Below are 20,739 nucleotides of genomic sequence, written 5' to 3'. Positions count from 1 at the left end.
CTGATAGATGTCTGCTGGTCTCTAAAGATTCCACTTGGCTTCTCAGTGATTTAGTGGAGGCTTTTGTTTTTTTATTTTTTTGACCTCTTCTATCATAACTTGTCCAGTAATATTGTCATTTTGATAAAAGAATATCACATATTCTTGATATTTCAGAATAATTCAGGTATAGCTCAGTTTTTAGTACAATATTTAACCTTTGTGTCCTCCATGCAGGGTCTTTGGCTTCCCAGTCCACTACACAGATGTCTCTAACATGAGTCGCTTAGCCAGGCAGAGGCTTCTGGGAAGATCCTGGAGTGTCCCTGTCATTCGGCACCTCTTCGCCCCTCTAAAGGAATTTTTTGCCTGCGTTTAACTCACAAGGTAAAAGGGACCTGAAGCTGACCGCCCTCCCCTTCCCCCCACTTCCCTCACCCTGACCTTCCAGCTCCCCCAGAACCTTTACCGACCCTCACCTAGTCTCACAGCTCCACCGGCGGACGGATGGAAAACTGGGAAAGAATCAATCACCCGGTGGTAAAAACCGGACCACCAGCGACCAGGAGCAGCTGGGAGCGTCTGATATCTGAATGGACACTTCTACGTAACTTCTTGTTCCATGTTACACTCTCCTTTACATATGTCTAAGTTTATTTTTTTAAGTTTTTACTTTGATATTTTGTAGGGGGAGGGGGGATTATTTTAACCCCCCCACAGCCCCATGTTTTAGTAACGTAAGAGCCTGCGGGTCTTTTTTAAGACGTCACCATGTTGAGTGCACAGGTTCCAGGTTTTAAATATTAGTGCAGTTTATGGCAGAGTCGGGCAACCTCGTGCTGAGGAACTACAGGATCCACCAGTCAATGGCGGGCCCTCACGTTCTCCCTAGGGTTTTTTTTTTTTTTATATTTGAGTTTTCTTCTGCCCCGGTGCTAAACGTTTTAGATGTTCATTTTTAGTTTTCTAGGTCTTTTAATGTGCTTTACCCGCTTTCCTGCCGAGGGGTGCCTGGAAATAGTGGCTGCAAAGAGGGTCAAGTCAAAACGTAGAACGCAATGCAAACCAGACCGCGGAGCTGCGGCTGGCACACAGGAAACCTAAATGTACCTAGCAGCACAAGTATGGCAGTGTACGTGAATCGCACATTGTGTAATCGGAGACTTTCCCTCCTTAGCACACCGAGGCTGCGTCTTCTAAGCAGCGACACACACACCGCTCAGACAGGCGCATTTTAGGTGACGCAGCCTCCAGACGTCGTATTGCGACGTCTGTGTCTTCATAGTCTGGTTCAACATTTCAATCGATGAGTAGAAAAACAAAAAGAATACAAATCTCTTTCATTTCAAAGGTTTATTGCAGGATAATTGTTACAATTTTAACAAAAAATAGGCAAATTTTTTTTTTCTTTTAAGTATTTCAGGTGCCCCGTGCCTCGTGGCCAGGATAAAGCAGCTCTTACAAACAGCTCAGACCTCTAACACTGTTTACAGATATACTGTATGTGGAATCACAGGATATATAAACTCTGCAAGTGTGCGCATGGCGTCCTATATCGTATGTGCTGATTGCAGCCCAGTGTTCCATATCTCATTGGCTGCTTGTGGTCTATGGGATCTCTTTAAACGGTGCTTATATCTTACTACGTCATTTGATCTTCCCTAGTATGCCGTCTCCTTGACCAATAGCAGCCAGTGGAAGGGATAACTGGCTGCACCTACAGAGAATTATTAAGTTCATGCTGGACTGTTACGCTGTACAGGTCCACACTTGATATAGATATATAGTACCCATTTGGCTTACAGACTACCATATTGTATTTTATGGCTGTTGCTAGAATTTGTCTTTGGCACAACCTGCGGAAGGCCACCCAGTGGTTGAGTTTATGTAATTGGGTTGAGTCAGATGTTTATTACCAAATGTGCACACACTTGCAGAGCTGACATATACAAATCATGGTACTGCTTACTACTACTGTACAACAACTTCACATGGTGCTTTCCAAAAGTGGGATGATTAAAAACATCGGCATCCACGGTGCCTTATTGAAATGGTGTGCGGAGAACTTGTTGCCCCTTCAAACTATTGCAAAAGATAACGGTCGTACAATTGCTGCGTGACCTGGTGCTTATATACAAGACACGTGCCTAAAAACACAGAGGGATCCCCTCAAGAGACACGAGATACAATGTCGCCACAGACAATAATGTTCTCTTACGTGGCTGGTGTTTCATGATCGGGCCTATGTCCATATTGCATCCCTTTCCCTTAGACAACAGAGGGTGAACAGATTACCAACCTAAGGTGAGATGCCAATATTGGGGCATTGTGGAGCTACAGCATCTAAAAGCTGTAGTTAAACTCTATGATGTCTACTTATAAAGGAATGAATCTGACATTCACTGGAGAATGGTGGAGAATCAATTACTGCCATTGAAATTCATGGACCTGGAAAATTCTCCACCAGGGAAAATTCAGTGGCTATCAGACTCATGGGTGTCAGTGAAGTTATGGCATTCATTATGAATCACACACAAAGAGGGTGTCTTACTCTACTCTGGGCTACAGCCATTCTAGACCACCCCACTGCTCACTTACGATTAAAGTACAAATTTAAAAAAAACTGGAATCAGTGATCATCTTCTTTGTCTATAAGAAAACACTTGGCTTCCCACTTTTTCCTAGTAGAATGAAGTTTGCATGACCTTGGTCTTTTGCCGCCATGTTTGGCCATCAGACGCAAAGAAAAATACTCCATACTTTTCTATATATGTGAGCATGCGACTCACTTCCCCAATCCTATCTCGCAATGTTAATGTCTTGCGATTGGCCCAGCACTGTCACATAGGTTGGGGGGAAAGTGGAATCCATAGCCATAAGTATGACCCAACAAGTTGGTTTGAATGTTACACAGGGTTTTCAGTGCCTGCTACTGACAGCTGAAGGGGGGAAACAAAGATATGAAAAATTGGGAGTACATACTGCTGGGATGGAAGGGGGAGTCAAGTGACTTTTCTATTGATCTACATTAACACAGGAAATGGTCACTTTAAAAGTCAGCTGGTGAACTAATATATATTTCAGAGACTCCAGTTGTTACAGATGTCCTACAATTAGTACATGGCTTTGTTCAACACAACCATAAGGAAAGCTATAGCTCTGCTGCAGCTAAAATCCCCCCTTATATACATTGTAGGGGTGTGACATTGTCCATTGGCGTTGTGTTGGCCACTTTAGAATTTTAGGAATGATTTATTTTCCCTGGAGTTTCCTAGAAATATAACAATTCCAGCACATGATTCAACTGCACACAGGTCAAATATCAGTGAGTGGGGTTGGTCTTTTAAGTTATGAATGGGTTTGGATAAATCTGACACCAATTGACCTACAGTGAATTCTCACTTTGGTTACTGGATTCTCAGTAACACACTCGAGCTAAGAAAATTGCAACAAGATTGAGACACCCTCGTAATAAACATTGTGTTTGGGCAGATCTTGGAACTTTGGTGTAAAAACATAACCACCAGTCCCTGGGGCATAAAAGAAATGGGGGTAGTACATCCTGGCTTCCACCCAGAGTTGAAATATTTGTTTAGACTGAACTCAAGCATGGGACCCAAAACACATCCCATCATACAGAGCTGCATTGAGGGAAGGTCAGGTAAGGTATCCATTGTCAGCCAATTCCATGGTGCTTTAAAAAAAACAGCCTTCCATTTCATTAATACTGTCTGTCTAGCTGAAAAACTGGTGCTATTCCATACCTCCATGCTTGAAATGGTCACTCTGAATAGTGATATTTCAATATCGGTTGGAGAATAAAATCATCTGCCAGTGTCTTGTATTTATTTGGGAACCATCTCTACACCTATGTTCCCATCTCTACCTATCCACCTTGGCTAATAAAAAATACAAGTGGGAGAGAAATTGATGAGAAGTCTGTTCTTCGAGCCCATCTACCTCCAATCGGTACTGAAATGTCATGTTTTTGGAGGACTGTCCCTTTCAAGCATTCTTGCCATAAACAGCCGGTAGTGCCACTTCCAAGTATTAGCGTGAGGTCAGGCATTAGACAGTATGGCTGCCAGTGTAATGGACTGGATCTCTTCCTGAGTATCTCTTACCAGCTCCATGTTGGATACAAGCTGTAAACGGTGCCTTATTGCCAACAAGCTTATATTTACTGGCGCCAACATTCCTTCCAGTCCAGGAAATTCTAGTGAGCTGCCAACCCAAGGCCATGGTGGGAAAGGTGCCAACATTCCCATCTTCGGCCTGTTGATTCAAGTCTCTCCAAACTATGCAATAAAAGATGTTCCATCAGGTTTGCAAGCGTGTGCCACAATGTAAGGCAGCGGATCCTCTGGTCGTTGCTGGTGGTCTCGAAACTTGCACCAGAAGGTGTAATAGTTTTGCCACTAAGGACCAGCTCTGGTGTCAGCTGTCAGGAATGACATCCAATTACTGTATTTACGGGGTGCTTACTCTTACCAGAGCTTCCATCAGAGCTACTCAGGCGATCTCAGCCCTCAAGCACCTCCGCCGGGAGGATCAGCCATGTTTTTAGTCATCCCCGAACCGCAAACAACCCAAGCTGCATTTTTTACAACTATTTATACACAAGGTCTTCAGCAGACACAGGCCACCCCCAACACCAGAATGGGGAGCCGGAGTCTCTTTTTGATTTTCAAACTCACTAAAACAGATTGTAGAATTTTAGAGTTCAGGAGAAGGCACCTGGGCCTTCAAGAAAGATTTGGAGGCCTTGTCCTTCTATGCTGATATTTTATAGAGCAACCTTGTCAAGGCCTCTCCTGATACTTCTCGCTTACAGTTATCTCAATTATCAGTGGTGTTTTGTGTTGTCAGGGGGTCAAAGCCCCTCCACTCTTTTATCCATTGTATATGATGTGAACGTTTTTGATTTTGTGTCCAATTACTTGATGTAGACGGGGCTGTGCTCTAAACACTCAGACTCTACTAAATATAACTTTCTTTATACCTCTGACCATCCACCATTGCTTTTTACTGCCCTGGTGTCCACCATAAATGATTCCTCACCAGGGAACAAGCTCTTGGCTGATAAGATGTACAGGTCTCCTCCACGATTGCTCTTAAACTTGAGGGGCATCACTCATGCCTTTTATATCATGCCAGAACACTCAGGTATATTTCTTTGTAAAATCATGTTCGCATTGGTGCTTGCTCCAATGTCAGATTGACTATAGTCCCCAACAAAGCTGTCCTGGCGCCATGTCATGTGCAACCTGCACAGATTTAGCACAGTTTGGGTGGGAAGGCCCTAGATAACAAGTCTTCATTTTATTTACCCAAAACTATTGACATAGATATCAGGTGAGAGCCAAAGAACTGTCTGCAACCTAGGTTTTAATCTTTGAAACGCGGAAGGCATCTCACAGTTTCATGAAGGGGATTTGGCCATCAGAGAGTTGCCTTCATTGAGGTGTGCTGTAGAGTAGGATTAAGCTATAACAAGACTCTGTGGACATTTTGAGGGTTGTGGGCTCCTTGTTTTTAACAATAAGTGTTTGTTTTTTTTATAATATACTTTGTGTAAGCATTTCAGAAATACGGAAAACCATTTAGCTAAGTAGCTATGGGTAAACTCGACACTGTCAAGCCAATCTCCGATCCCAAAACATTATTCCATTTCCTCCCAAACTGTTTCATGAAAAATAAAAAGAATACAACACAATGTAAATACCTCTCTAACACACTATAAAGTTCATCATAACCTTGATCTCTGACACTTCTACCTAAAATAGGGGAGCAGATGGCTTCTATGATTATTGATTGACCATCAGTCAATATATTCCACTTCATTATTCTGGAATATTACAAAATGCTCTTTTTGTAATCGGCTTTTTTGAGATTAGTTAAGCTGTGTAATAAAAACAAGTTGACTTGGCGTCAATTATGTTAGAGCTCCGTTTTCTATGTTTTGGCTGCATTAAGTGGTAAACATCCAATCACAGTGTTGTCCTTTATGAGAGGAATTAAACCAAATAATTTTACATTTACTTATGACAGTATGGCATATGTCATAAGAAGACCATGTACTGTCATGGCAGCTGTTCATGTTATTAATGTGTCACCTACATTGATTGGCCTGTACAAGGCTGGCGCTGGTTTGATTCCAGTAACAGTTATTGATTATGGACAAAATATGGGAGCCTGTGTTGGGCTACCCTGACCCTATTTCCCAACCTTAACCCATATAAAGGCCAGGCAATGCAGGAGAATTGTCACAAGCATGACCATTCCATTTGGCAGCACATGGTGCACAACGTTCCTAATTGTACCTTCATCCTGTAAGAGTGAGTTCATTTGGAATCATGGATGGGTAAAATCCTTTAATATAGTAAGTACATATTGTATATGTCAAATAAAATGTAGACAAAATTTAATGTCTAAAATTGTGTAAATATGTTTAGTCTGATAGGGATTTTTTTTATTATTATTATTAAGTAGAACAAAATTCAAACTTTTAGCTTAACAGTCTGCAAAAGACATTGGGTACACTGAAAGCTCCATTGTTGGACTTTGAAGTGTCTTCTGTTGGTCTTCATACTGACTAGATGTTAGTACTTCAATAGTCATCATGGTATATTTTATCAGCTTCATAAATTTGTATTGAAGTATTAAAAGTGTAAAAGAGCATGGGTCACTTGGAGAAACCAGAATGATACCCACAGGGGCACCAATACAATCAACTGAGTGATCCTGTCTCCTAGATAAATGAAAGAGGGATCACAGTGATATTCTAGTTAGGTGTGTATCAATAAGGAATATAAAACTGAGGAATAAAGAGCGTAATAAAATAGGATTACATAGTTACAAAATACAAGGGAAATGTTACAACTGGACCTTCATGCTGCAGTAATGGCAATACTGGCCATAGGATGCAGATGTGTACGGAGGAGGGTGAGTAACAAGGTTTGTGTACACATATGGTTTTGCAGAGGTTACATGGTGATTTCACCAACTACCAGCCTCTGATCTACCCCTACCCAATGCTGATTATCATTTAAATAAAGGAAACCAGCATGTGATGCAGTAGGTCCTATTTCTAAATGCTTCTTGCAGTGTTTGGTAGTTGGTTGTCCATTCAACCCACTGTCTGAACAAATGTGTAAGACAAAAGGCAATGCAGTTTGAGTCCATTGCATTTAAATATGGCTGCTAAGTGGTTGCCAGCCTGCCCATGTGAAGAAGGTGGATTGGTGGATAAGCGCTCTTTTTGTTCGCCTTCCCAACAAATAATCCCTATTTTGTTCTATATTCACCTGTCCTATGCTAAAATCCTCCATCACTAGGATCTCAATACCAGAGGATACTTCTTTGCATAGGCAAAATACAATGCAACAGGTCTTCTTCCAATACCTGGTAAAGCGGTGCACTATGAATGGCCATGTATGCATGTGCTTGTTTTTTTCTATTCTTGTCAAGTGAAATCCATCACACAACACACATCAAAGCACTGTGATGCAAACATTTCCAGTGTTAAAGTGCAGACAATAAAGAAGACATAGATTATTGTTTGCAAAGCCTGGATTTGACTTACATATGACTTTTTCATTTGGTTTTATGCTACTCCTCCTGCTATATTTTGAAACCAAAACCAAAAATCCCCACAGCCACCAGACATACTTTGCAGGCTGACGTGGCACCTTAGAAACCTTAATTAGAAATAAAAGAATATTTCTGAGGGAAATTAACAATTACATTAGTGAGATTTAGTGTATTTATAAAGCTTCCAGAAATTGGGAGTGGTATATACAGATAAGCCTCTGTAAAAAAGAGGTTTCGGGGCAATGCAACCATAAACTTACAATGTTCATGGTGGCAGACACACTGTGATCTGAAAATCTGTGGACACCTGACAATCACACCTGTAGAAGCTTGATGGACATCCCAAACTCATAGGCAGAATTGGTGTTCCCCATTCTTTATGGTCATAACAGCAACCACTGCTACAAGATGTTACCATTTCAATTCTTAAGTGTTCCATAAAGTCGAGGTTATAGTTCTGTACTAACCACTTGAGTTCCTCTACGCAAAACTCATAAAACCATGGCTTTGGACACAGAAAGGACCTTCCCAAAACAGTTTCCTTAAGGTTGAAAGCACACCTTTGTCTAAAATCTCTGTATTCTGTAGCATTAGAAAGAAACACCTAAGGCTGGGTCTACACGGACGTTTTTAAAAAGTAAACACTGGAAAATGTCTATACCGCCTTTGCAGTGTTTTTAACTGGAAGCGTTAACCCGGGTTTTTGGGCATTAACCCCGCGTTTTAATTTTTTAAACATTGCAAGCAACGTTAATAGATAACGCTCGTAAACGTGCCTCAAGGAAAGTTCCTGGTGTAGATTAACTCATTGGAATGCATGGGAATTTCAAACATTGGCTTTTAAAGCCTCAGGTTAAACGCTGGGGAAAACGTCCACGTAGACTAAGCCTGAAAGGTATATTTAGGAGGGGGGGGGGGTCAGGGGTCAGCACAGGTTTGGCCTTTTAGTTGGTACAATTGTCAGGTGTTCACTAACTTCTAGCCATATGGTGTTCCCCTTAGCTTTGAAAAGCGAAACTGCAGCAAAACATCTCGTAAAGAATCACCGGTGATGTGTGCAGAGCCTGGAGTGTTTACACAAGGAGGGACGACCATAAACTGTCGAGTCACATGTCAAGTGTAAAGCTAACACTACACACACTGCAACTGCTACAACACAAAATCGTATTAACACGCTTTACATTGTAGAATTTTCACGTTCCCTGCGTTGATGAATCTCAGCACGGCAGTGGTAACCCTTGCTGTATTGCATTTTACAACTTCCACAGACGACAAGGTCTAGGAAGTGAGCCGTACGTAAAAAAACACTACCTGCAGCACAAATTTTGCCAATGTGAGTTAGTTGCTTATGTTGACTGCTGTTGTTCCAGGAATCATTGTCAATCCTTCATTATTGCTGCATGAGAATTATTTTTTTATCAAGCCGTGACAGAAATGAGCATTTTGTAATGCCCTAAATATTTTATTTTTAGCTATGTCACCAGTGTGTCAAAAGAAGAATTCTGGGAGAGGCAGCTATTACCCACATTCTGAACATACAAGGTGCCGTGCTAATCCAAGGCCTTCAATACTATGAAACACTGACCCAGGACAAGTATGGAGACCTAGGATCTTTCCTGATTTTCTTAACTTGTTCTGGGTCGGGGACTCAAAGTACTGAAGCCATTGCTTTAAGATAACAGACTGGCTTGCATTGGTAAATAAAGGTCAACAATGGTAGCAACCAAAAATCAACTTGATGAAATTCTATGTACGTTTGATAAATAATATATTTACTGATGGGTTGAGCATGGCTACTTTTTGTATTGCTATCCTTTAAATGACCCTACTTTGCTCCCAAGACCCCTCACAAAATTCCTATACTCCCTTGTCTCCCATTTTGCTAGATGAGAACCACACAGGTCTCCACATGCATGGGATATCTCCAACCATTCCTACAGGGAGCTCATCTGTTATAAAACTCAATATGGAATAGTCATTCCATAGACATTATTGGTGATCCTTCCATCAGTGAGAAAAAAAATGATTAAGAACTTGCTTTTATGTCTTAAAATAGAGAGTTTTGGATCTAGTTATGTGCAGTGAAATCAATTGCCCAGCCATTTTACAACCATAAAACCCAATCATGGTGCCAGAAGGAACCAGACTTACCTTTCGCTCTCGAGGCTGTGCCCTTAAAGATTTGCTAAGCATTAGGAAAGACAAAAGAATTAGGTTTTAGGCTTACAACCCCTCTATCATAGGTGGGTCTTAAAAGCAGACCCTGATCCATGTACCAACATATTTCTGGGCCTGCTGTGGGTTCACCTATTGTTCATATCACCTTTGTGTTCGGCATGTTACAAAACCTTAGCATTTGATGAAGGAAACCTGTACTTTGTAAGAGGAACATCTTAACAATCCGCCATGTAGCCAGATTCCTGTTGTTATTGATACCATGACCAGTGGATATTAGTAAATAGCGTGGCCTTGGCTCTTTAAAAAAATGGGCAGTTCTTAGGGTTCTTTCCAACATCTGCCCATAAAGTCAACACAACTTTGGACAAATCTGTTGTTTTCAGGGTCTCTCAGCTACAGTGCTAATTTGTCAACAATGAAAAAAATGAGGTGCGATTGTGGACACCATCCAGAAAATTGAAAATTCTTCCTACTGTAAAATGCTGCCATTGTTCAAAAACATTTTTTGTAAAAGGTAAATAAATTGACGAAACACCAGGATCCCACCAGTGTGAAATTTGTGTTCCTTAGGATGGTCTGCCCCAATCACGAGCCTAAAGACCCCATACAGGCTAATGGGAATCTGAATGGTGCTGACAATTATTTTTCACATTCTTCACTTTATTTATTCTGGCACAGTCCTGAGTGAAAAAAAAATAGAAAAACATTAAAAAAATAAAATGCCTAAGTTCCTTAAAATAAGCAGAAGGTGGGCGGTGATTTAAAAAAAAAAAAGGTGCTAAACATTTTATGAGAAATATATATTGTTAAATTAAATCTACTATCTGGTTGACGACTGTTTGTTTTTCTTTATCCTTTTGGTTATATTTTGTTTTGTTTGTTTTTTGTCTCTTTTAATTTTCTGAGGGGGAATTCTTCTAGTGCTGTTCCAAGAAGGCACTTTTATTTTACTCTTCTATATTATTATTAGGGGAAAAAAATAAAAAAGGCATTTTAACTTTGTACTTGAAATAAATACACAAAAAATCTTAAAAAAAATGAGCAAGCAAAAGATTTTATGTGTTTTAGCCTAGACATTGAAATAGTTGGTGCTTTAACTCTTTGTGACAATGATGTATACTGAACTGAAAATAAACTATGTAGAGCATTTGATAACTTTTACTGTTACATATGACAAATGTATCATGTTTTATCCATGTTAGAAGCCGGTTTCTGTTTCTTTTTGTTTTGTTTTTACCCCACATTCCATGCACACAAAAATACATATGTGTGTTTACTTTCCTTTTTACCATGATATGTCCTCTCATCCCTGTTTTAACCTGCCCATGTTATGACTGTGACTTCTATATGTGCGTCATGCTTACTCCAATTGCTTGACAGGTGATGACACCTAAAAAAAATAAAAATCTAAAAAAAATTAGTCAAACTGTGGTAGTCTGGCTGGAGATAAAAGCTGTTTCTTGTGCGTGTTGCTGAACAGATCGTATTTCCACATGTGAAGTTAGAATGTTTTAAGTGTCGAAGGCCAGGGTCTGAATCTCCGGCCTGCTGTTATATAAAGCTACAGGTTTATGGCTTGAGCATTTGCCAGGTAAACCTGGGGAGGTGAGTGACACAGGTGGACAACTGTCCTGAGAGAAAAGCTTTCTAGTAGAATCATCTGTGGAGGAAAAAACATGCAGGGGTGGCTTTGAATGTCGTCTATATATCTTGACCAACATAAAAAATGTTGCCAGCCAGAAAATGTGTTCTGGGTTTGGCCAAAACTGTCTACAATGGATCTGGTCCACTTTTTTTTTTGCTTAGTGGAACCATTGTTAGCTTTGAATATTGCAGACACTTATTATCATATTTTCATATATATCTATTTTAGACATGACAATGCAGTTGCTGTTTCCTGCTACTGGTAGTATAAAAACTGCATCTCTTGCATCCCATTTAGCCATCAGTTCTACTATCTCCAAAGAGTTGAACGTTTGGGTGTCATAAGTCTAATAAACTCACGCTCTTAAACTACAACTGGCAATGGAAATTGAAGTATTACATTAAAAAATCAGGGTTGTCTTATTTGCATACAATTAAATTTTATCCGGTGTTGGGCTGTTGGGATAGTGCTGTAAAAGGTGAAGATTTTCAGAAAAGCCAAACTATATCTTGGTGCCATTTTATACAGGCAACTGTGGCCAGTTTTATCTTGGGGAAAAAAAACAAAAACCTTTCCTCACACAAACATATGGGGTATTGGAAATTTCCTTGATGCGTTGTACTTTACACACATTACACATGCCTTGATGTATACTACTTCAACAGTACATACCGCCCAAAACTGTTCTCCAAACATTACAAGGGACTGGGTGAACCATATTACACTGGGAGGAAGGAAAGGTGCACCGGATTTTTTTCCCAAAAGTTAAAAAAAAACTTTATTCCAACTGCTTCCAGCCCTAATCTGGGCACAATAAACATATCTTGTTAAAAACAGTTACATTGCTGTGGTCATATCTCCACCTTTGCTCTAGCCACTTGCAGAATGCAAAGATCCAGAGACATGACCACAATACAAATGTCCCTAGAACCTGCAGAACTTTCGAGCATCCTGTAGGTACAACAGGAACTTCTAGCTTCTAATTCTGAAATTGCGTAACCAAGATTTGTCAGGAGTAGAAGAATGGCTGCATCGGGGGAGGTCATTTTTAAGGAGCGGAGGCTATCATTGAATTAGGTTGATTGTGATAGAGTTCAGCTTGGAGTTGGGCTTTGAGTTTGTATCTTCCTAAATGTCCATTCCGTAATTTCCTGCAGAACAAACAGTGTTGTCACGCTAGTTTTGCACTTGTTTAACACACGTAAAGCAAGTGGAAAAATAATGGATCGACTAGCAGGATCGATGCTCAGAGAGCCATTTTAATTTAAAAATCAATAAAGTTTGCCAACAAATTTGTAAACCACATTTCACCTTGACAGGAAAAACATGGTTGAATACAAACAGGAAAAATGTGTTTTGAATCCTAACGATGTAAAACTGGAGTCGGACCTTTCAAAGCCACCCTGGGATGTATCAGAATAACCCCACTGGTGTGTTCTTTATCCAGGAATGTAGATGATGGTGGACACTCCTGTGTCCTCCCTCCCTTGTTTATGCTTTGGTCCTTTCAATAAGGAGACCCGTTCCGTCATAGAACAGCGTTAGTTCCCGTTTTTTTGTTCCAGATCTGCTATTTATTGACATTGATAATGTACATTTCATCAAGTGGTTGTTGGAAGGAGGCGCGCAGGTGGAGAGAGGAGAATTTCAGTGGGGACGTTGGCGTTTTATTATTTCAAAGAGATATGTTTTAGGATACGGAGCCTTCTTTTACTGGCGTTCTGATGTTTCTCTGTGTACTTGATGCTCGTGGTATAGCTGTATATGACATATGGGGGCTCTCTGCCTGCTGCAGATGGTCCAGTCTGTATCTTCACCTCATTATTATTTTTGGTGCCCAGAAAAATAAAGAAAAATTATAAAACACTTGAATTTGTGTTGTTTGTCTTTTTTTTTGGTGAACTTTTAATGGTCAGTTGCTGCCATTTCCTATGTCAACCACATTTTTATCATTCCATCACTATAAGTGAAATCATCGAAAGAAGGCACTCTAATGACCCCAAGGAGGACACACATACATATATATAATTTAAATGACCTCCAAGAGGACAAAGACATATATAGAAGGAACTCTTTTAACCTTTACGTATCAGGACATGAAAATCTCCTGGTCCAAAATTATTTAAATATAACTCCACCTGGAATCTGTCATCTAAAAAATGAAGCCAAAATGGAGAAGCAATGTGTGAAAAAAGTACATCCCACGATTCAATAGCTCGTAGAATCACCTTTAGTAGCAATAACTTGAAGTCATCATTTTCTGTTGACTTTATCAGTTTCTCACATTGTTGTGGAGGAATTTTAGCTATTTCTTCTTTACAACATTGCTTCAGCTCTTTGAGGTTTGTAGGCATTAATTTATGAACGACTCATAAGGTCCTGCCACCGAATATTGATCGTGTAGAGATCTGGACTTTGCCTGGGCCATTCCAACACTTTGTTTTTTTTCTTTTTGAATCATTTTATTGAAGATTTTTTTGGTGTGCTTGGGATCGTTGTCCTGTTGAATAACCCAATAAAACCTCTGTATGAATAAATACTTAATAAATCTTTTTTTTGGAATTTGGACAATGGCTAGATGGAAAATCCCATGAAGGAACAGAACGTGATGACTCTGGACTCCACTCCAGATTGTCCTCTATGAAAAAGTTTTAAACAAAATCATGTCAAAATAATAAATGAATTAAAAAAATATATATTTTTTTTTAAATTTAAAAAAAATATATTATAGTCATACTATTATAAATACTGTAAAATAAATGTTCATGAAAGATGTACTGCTTTTACACATGTAAATCCACTTTATTGCATTCAATACAGTTATTTTGTATTGAATACAATACAAATGGATTTGAATTTCCCGCCCAACCGGCAACGTCCTCACGCACCGATGTCCCCGGGAACTCCCCGGTGACTCATCGAGTGACGAGGAAGTCGGCTGGAGAAAGAAAGAATAGGGACATCACAGAAGGATGATGCGGGACGCCGACGGATCAGGTAAGTAGCGATTTACTATTACTTCTCATAGGTTTACCTACCCCAAATGTGACTCGGGTTACTGCTTTTAGCATCTATTTTCTACCCCGAGTCGGACTCGCGGTTACCGCCCAGGGGGTTAACTGAACAACTTCAAGGTGCCCAGGTCCTATAGCTGCCAAACAAGCCCATGTTTGTGCTGATATGCTGGGTTTGGTTTTCACCAAACTTGGCCTTGTGCATTCATCTGTCCAAAGAATCATATTCTAGAAATCTTGTGATTTGTTCAAATGCAACTTTTCAAACTTTGTGCTGCCATGTTCCTTTTTGAGAAAAGAGGCTTTCTCCTGGCAATCCTTCCAAGCAAGCCGTACATGATCAGACTTTTTCGAATTGTACTATCATGCACTTTTACATTACAATGCTGAGGCTTGTAGATGTAAGGTGGAGATGGAGCTGAGATGGAACTCATGGATTTTTTTGCACTTTCTCTGAGAAGTGCAGGGTCTGATATTTGGATGAATTTGCTGGGATGTTTAATCCAGGGAAGATTGATAACTGTTTTGAATTTTCCACTTGTGAATAATTTTTCTCCCTGTAGAAAGATGGACTTCAACTTGTTTGGAAATAGTCTTATAACTATTCCCTGATTGATGTGCAGAAACAAATTGCTTCTTTTGGATTGTTGCTGATGTCTTTTCTCCTTGTTATTGCAATAACATTGTTCAAGCTCTGCAAAATTTCAAAACTTCTACCTTTTTTGAGGTGGTCACACTTGCTGATGATCAGTTATTCACATGCATTTGACGGTGTCTAGTTGTTGTTCACCTGAACTTGTATTGCAAAAGACTAGCTGTTTTTGTTGTCCTACAAAATCTTAGAATTTAAAAGGGGGGGGGGGTCCTTTCTTTTTCTCATGACTGTATATGACACACATACAGATATTATTATTATTATTATTATTATTAAACAGGATTTATATAGCGCCAACATATTACGCAGCGCTGTACATTAAATAGGGCATATATATATATCATTTTAATGACCCCCAGGAGGGCACATATCATAAAAACCTCCTATCAAGAGACCCATATCATAAAAACCCATGCCTTGAATCTTTTGTATGAATAATTTGATCCTTTTTTGGAATTGGGAGAATGGCTTGATGGAAAAGCCCATGAAGGAACAGAATGTGGTGACTCTGGGCTCCATTGTCAAGCCAGGTCCAATGTTAAGACACAACGTCATATTCCTGAAGTCCATTTGAAGAGAACTATAGATCAAAACACAATCCACACCTACAGAGATAAAACCTTGTGCATTATGTGTTTACCAATCATTACCTGTGAGGCTCTGAGCACTGTGTATATCTCCAAAGCCACCTTCTTGGTAATTTGGAAACTTTAATGTGACTACTTATATATTTTCAATCTGTTTGAGGTTGAGACTCCCCCCATTAAGGAATATGGGAATATATATTATTTTTTCAATAGTTCAACTAGATTGGCCTTGTAAATTTAGATTTAGAGAATACATATGCTTCTTTGCACATGTGATCTAACTTTAGCATAGCCATTTTTTCAGAACAACTTAACATGGAACTAAACTAAAAAAAATTTAACCTTTACTTCTCCAGATCCCTCTGGTGCTTCCCTGGATTGTGTCCCACGCTGTCCTGTAATCCTTCTTTGCCATAGTGTGGAGGAAGTGCTGGGTGCGGCTATCTTCCTCCCTATTCCTTCTTCTTCTGGCTATGTCATCTGATCTAGAAACTGCACAGGTGCAAAATCCGGTGACGTAGCCTGCTGTAAATTAGGTAAAAGAGTGCCAATCTTACTGCGCATGTAAGAAAAAGTGGTTTCTGCACATGCCTGAAGTTAAAGGAAAAAAGAAGGAGCAGTCAGAAGCCTTCCTGGATGTGTGACGTAGGTAATCCCAGGAGGCTCTCCTTATATCTAGAAGCACAGATAGATGGTTTCACCTTGTCAGGAATGCTCCTGTTCGGGAGCCAGGTTGTTTCTGAAAAGGCTGTGGCAAAAAGCAAAAACACAGTGGCCTTCAAATAGGAGCATTTTCGACAAAGTGAAACCATTGATCTGTGCTTCCAGACAAAAGCACATGAGAAATTAGCCATCAACATACCCTGGTATGGTATCCCTCTTCTTTGTAGTTAAGCTACTGGAATAAGACACTGTAACAGCCACTAAAATTAAGCTCAAATTCTTCTATGAGTATTTCTGTCCTAAACTAGAAGACTACACAATTTCCTTGATGCTTCCACCTCCCCTGAAAAAGCCTATTTGGTGAAACGTGCCGGGCATAGCAATTTTGTTATAATTTGTCTAGCATTTAATGCATGGCCAAGACTTGATTATTTCACACTAATACTTGTAACATCTTTAGACTAGTGGATCTGTGTCTAGTACAGCCGCTTGTGCAAACATATCTGAATAAACCTTTCAATATTTGAACTATCAACACGTTGGCCATAAAGCCCTTTTCTTTTCATTTTTTTTTCTTTATTATAGCCTAAATTACTAGGGCTGGCCCCTGACCAGCATAATAGAGGTAGCTGTATATACTTGCACCATTACTAGACTCTCTGTACACACAGATATACAGAAGTCCTTGTACCGACAACACAACATTCCTGTTCCTGGCTGCAAGCTAAAGTTTTACAGACACATGTACAAAACCTATACAACATATTCTTTTCTAAATACTGGATATAGATCAAATGTCTGTTAGGGGCATCCTAGAAACCAGCAAATGATGATACAATAAAGACTTTAATCAGGAGTATATAATATCCCTGTTCTCTACAGTGCCTTTTAGCCAGGCACACCACCCAGCAATTTTCAGTAACCACCCAAAATTTGCTGGGTGGTTACTGAAGTGTTGGGTCCCAATACGGGGGCTGCCACCCACCTACAGCTTCTTCCTACCCAGCTTAAAAAAGGAGAATACTGAGTATTACAGCACAGTTTACATGCTGCATGCGGCAGTCAGAACTATACAATGTAGGATAGTGATCAGGAATCTGTAACATAAAACACAGCATTATAGAGTGTTGTGGTCAGGAGTGGGATGAGTTTCCATGAAGGAATTCCATGGGCTCTTGTATTTGGCTAGCCCCTTGCTTCTACACAATGACAGAAGGGCTTGTTCTTGGCTAAATCCTTATACACAATGTCAGGAGCTCTTGTCCTTGGCTAAGTGCTTGTACACCATGACAGGAGCTCTTGTTCTTGGCTAAACACTTATACACAATGACAGCAGCGCTTGTTCTTGTCTAACCCCTTGCTTCTACACAACGTCAGGAGCTTTTGTCCTTGGCTAAATCTTTATACACAATGTCAGGAGTTCTTGTCCTTGGCTAAATCCTTATACACAATGACAGGAGCTCTTGTTCTTGGCTAAATCCTTATACATAATGACAGGAGCTCTTGTTCTTGGCTAAGTGCTTGTACACAATGACAGGAGCAAAGAGCAGCGAGCACCTGATGCTGGCCCTAATTGTCATGGGATGCTATAAGGACATGCTGGACCTGCAAAGGTAAATATTATTTAAAAAAGACTAATAAAGATTTTTTATTGTATGATGTAGTTTCTTTATTTATCTGGGTGATTTACTCTTCATGGGAATTGTGGCATCCTTGCACTCATTCCTCAGGGTAATGGGGTTGCCTTCTTAAACTGAGCTTTTAGATTCCAAAAAAGCTTCCCATCTGTAGAGTTGTTAAAGCTCCTTTGACACCACAGGGGTCATGGCAGACGGGTCTGTTTTTTTGCCAAAAGAGCTACATGCATTTTGCCCTCTTTCCTTGGCAATACAGATTCCAGGGGATCTTTTATGGATAGCAGAGGGGGTACACACATTCACTGCCCCTATTTGCTTTCCGAGCAGGTCTCAAACCTATGAAAGGGTTTGGTTTTACCACAACGGTGAACCCAATGCTCGTTTTTTTTTTTTTTGTACATTAAAAAACAAACATTTTAATAATCCATAAAGTTTTTACACATCGTATAGCTGCTAATATACTATTCTTTGCTTTGTTTTTTTTATATATTAATTGTCTGCAGCCCATTAGAATACAATATGTTTTCCAGCAGTGGAATTCACAGATGTGTGAATGTGTCACATTTACAGATATAATTCTGATTGCAATGGTCAGGAATATGTAATGTACAACATAGCATATAGCGCACAGTGGGTGATCAGGAGTATATGTACAATATAGCACAGGGATGGAGTGTTCAGAAGGAACCTGATCCTAAAAATAATCTTTACAGTTACCCAAAACAAAACCTCCTGGGTTACAGGACATTACATTACAGGACATTATTCACATATTATTCTCCTCTCTAACCGAATTAATAATCCTCCTTTTACCCTCAAAATTACCCTTTTTGTAATCCTAACACTAATATTCCTCAGAAACTCCAAAATTACACTCTCATTGTGACTCTACCACTATCCCTCCGTGTAATCCTAACACTCCCTCTCCCCAAATAAATGTAACCCTTTCTCTGCATACAGGACTTTAATGTGCTAGGATCCTTCACCCTAAAAACAATGGTGCCCACGATTGATATTATTTGAATCTATGTATGTGGGATCTGTTCCTCAATGTGATAATGATCACAGGCTTCTGGCAGGATCAACTGATTTTTTATTTTTTGCAGTTATCAAACATATACAGTAAATGGTTTTGTAATACGCAATACCCCCCACCAACTAATCTCTCCTTATAGATGAGTTTGTCCATGCGGCTAATCTCTCCTAGCATAGCTCCTCCATGCAGCTGACCTTTCCTCATAGTTGAACTCCTCCATGCAGCTGATCTTTTCTCCTATCAGAGCTCCTCCATGTAGATATTCTCTCCTCATAGCATTGCTCATGCAGCTGACCTTTCCCCATAGTAGAATTCCTCCATACAGTTGAGCTTTCCTTATAGCTTAGCTCCTCCATGCAGATCCAGATTAGGTGACAAGTGCTTTGTACATGGGCACATTATGTCCCCATCTATACAGTCAATATTTCATATAAAAAAGAATGAAATAGTGAAAGAAAAACAGTAGGGGACCAGGGACATCTTATTCCCATATTTTACCGATTGGGGGCAGTATGTCCCAGAGCCATTCGCATGTAATTTCAGAAACCACCAGCAGGTGTCTCCCTGCAGCAACAAGTCATCATCACCTGAGCCTGGGTGCTAGGAGGATTGTAATGCTTATTGTAATACTGAATTGACATATTGCATAGCTCCAACTATTTTGGTATTTTGCTCCAGTTTACGAACAAATCCCATTGGTAACTTAGTGGCGTTAATTTACCAAAGCAACCTACACAGAGCACTTAGCACAGGTTTACAAGAGATATTTCATTTAGCTTAGTAAATAAAGTGAAAGTGCTGACTTCAATCATCCAATCATGAGCAAGGTAAAATCCTCATTTGTTTCCATTTCCTTCCACATGATTGGATATTGTTTGATAAATTAAAATTCCCTAGCATGAGGATAAAATATTTTGCTGTGAACAATAAACAGCTAAAACTCCTTCAGTAAATGAACCTCAATGGTGGTCATCCAATATCACGTTTGGAATTGAGATGGTATTACATTAGTTTTATTTTAATTGAATTTAAACTTCCATTTGCCCCTCCCTGGTATTGATCTAATGAAAAACATATTTTTAACTTACAGAATTGCAGAGTTTAGGTAACTAACTTAGGTAACTTTTAAGGTAATTAACTTACAGATTCATCTTACAGAATTGCAGAGTTTAGGTTCCAGCAGACTTTTACGTTCTCTTCTTCATGTTTCCTCTTCTGGCCCTGAAGACTTCTCTGCCCTCCAATGGGACAACCAAAGGTGACATCTCCTGTTTGCTGGGTATAATATGATGCAGATATTCCATTCCACAACTCTAACCCTTTCTGATATTAGGCCCCTAGCATGGAATGTATCAGAGATAAATTTTGCATTCCGGGGGTATGACTACAAAGGTTTTTTTGGGTTGTGATGTAAACATAAAATGTTATTAATTTTTTCACACATAGAAGCGTAGTTATAAAGTCAGTGATCAGTCTGAGCACCGGCAAAGTCCTTTAAGGTAACTAAAAACAGAGACTGAATATTAATTCACTTTTATTTATTTATATGATAATGTTTTGTTTCCTTCAATATTGTCTCCGTTCACAACTAAGCACCAATGTCACTTTCACCTACAAAACATCTCCAAAATCCGCCCCTACCCGTCCCCTGAGACCTCCAAACTCCTTGTAAATGCTCTTATCATCTCTCGTCTGGACTACTGTAACCTCCTCCTCTCTGGTATTCCACTAACCCGACTCTCTCCTCTACAA

At 39.7% G+C, this 20,739-nt stretch overlaps 1 protein-coding gene across 6 annotated transcripts in view; it reads left to right on the top strand.

Annotated features, from left to right (window-relative positions):
- DNMT3A (DNA methyltransferase 3 alpha) overlaps positions 1-13,267 on the top strand; it is a 124,322-nt gene extending 111,055 nt beyond the window's left edge. For all 6 annotated transcript variants that reach the window (XM_072407306.1, XM_072407304.1, XM_072407302.1 and 3 more), the window contains one exon: positions 217-13,267. In XM_072407306.1, coding sequence (XP_072263407.1) covers positions 217-358 — 142 coding nt within the window. In that variant the 3' untranslated portion in view covers positions 359-13,267. The remainder of the gene's footprint in view (positions 1-216) is intronic.
- The last annotated feature ends 7,472 nt before the right edge of the window (positions 13,268-20,739 follow it).

The sequence above is a fragment of the Pyxicephalus adspersus genome, chromosome 4 (genome assembly GCF_032062135.1).
Source record: "Pyxicephalus adspersus chromosome 4, UCB_Pads_2.0, whole genome shotgun sequence".
Classification (NCBI taxonomy): Eukaryota; Metazoa; Chordata; class Amphibia; order Anura; family Pyxicephalidae; genus Pyxicephalus; species Pyxicephalus adspersus.
Note: the sequence above shows the minus strand (reverse complement) of the source record. Positions and strands in the feature narration are given on the sequence as shown.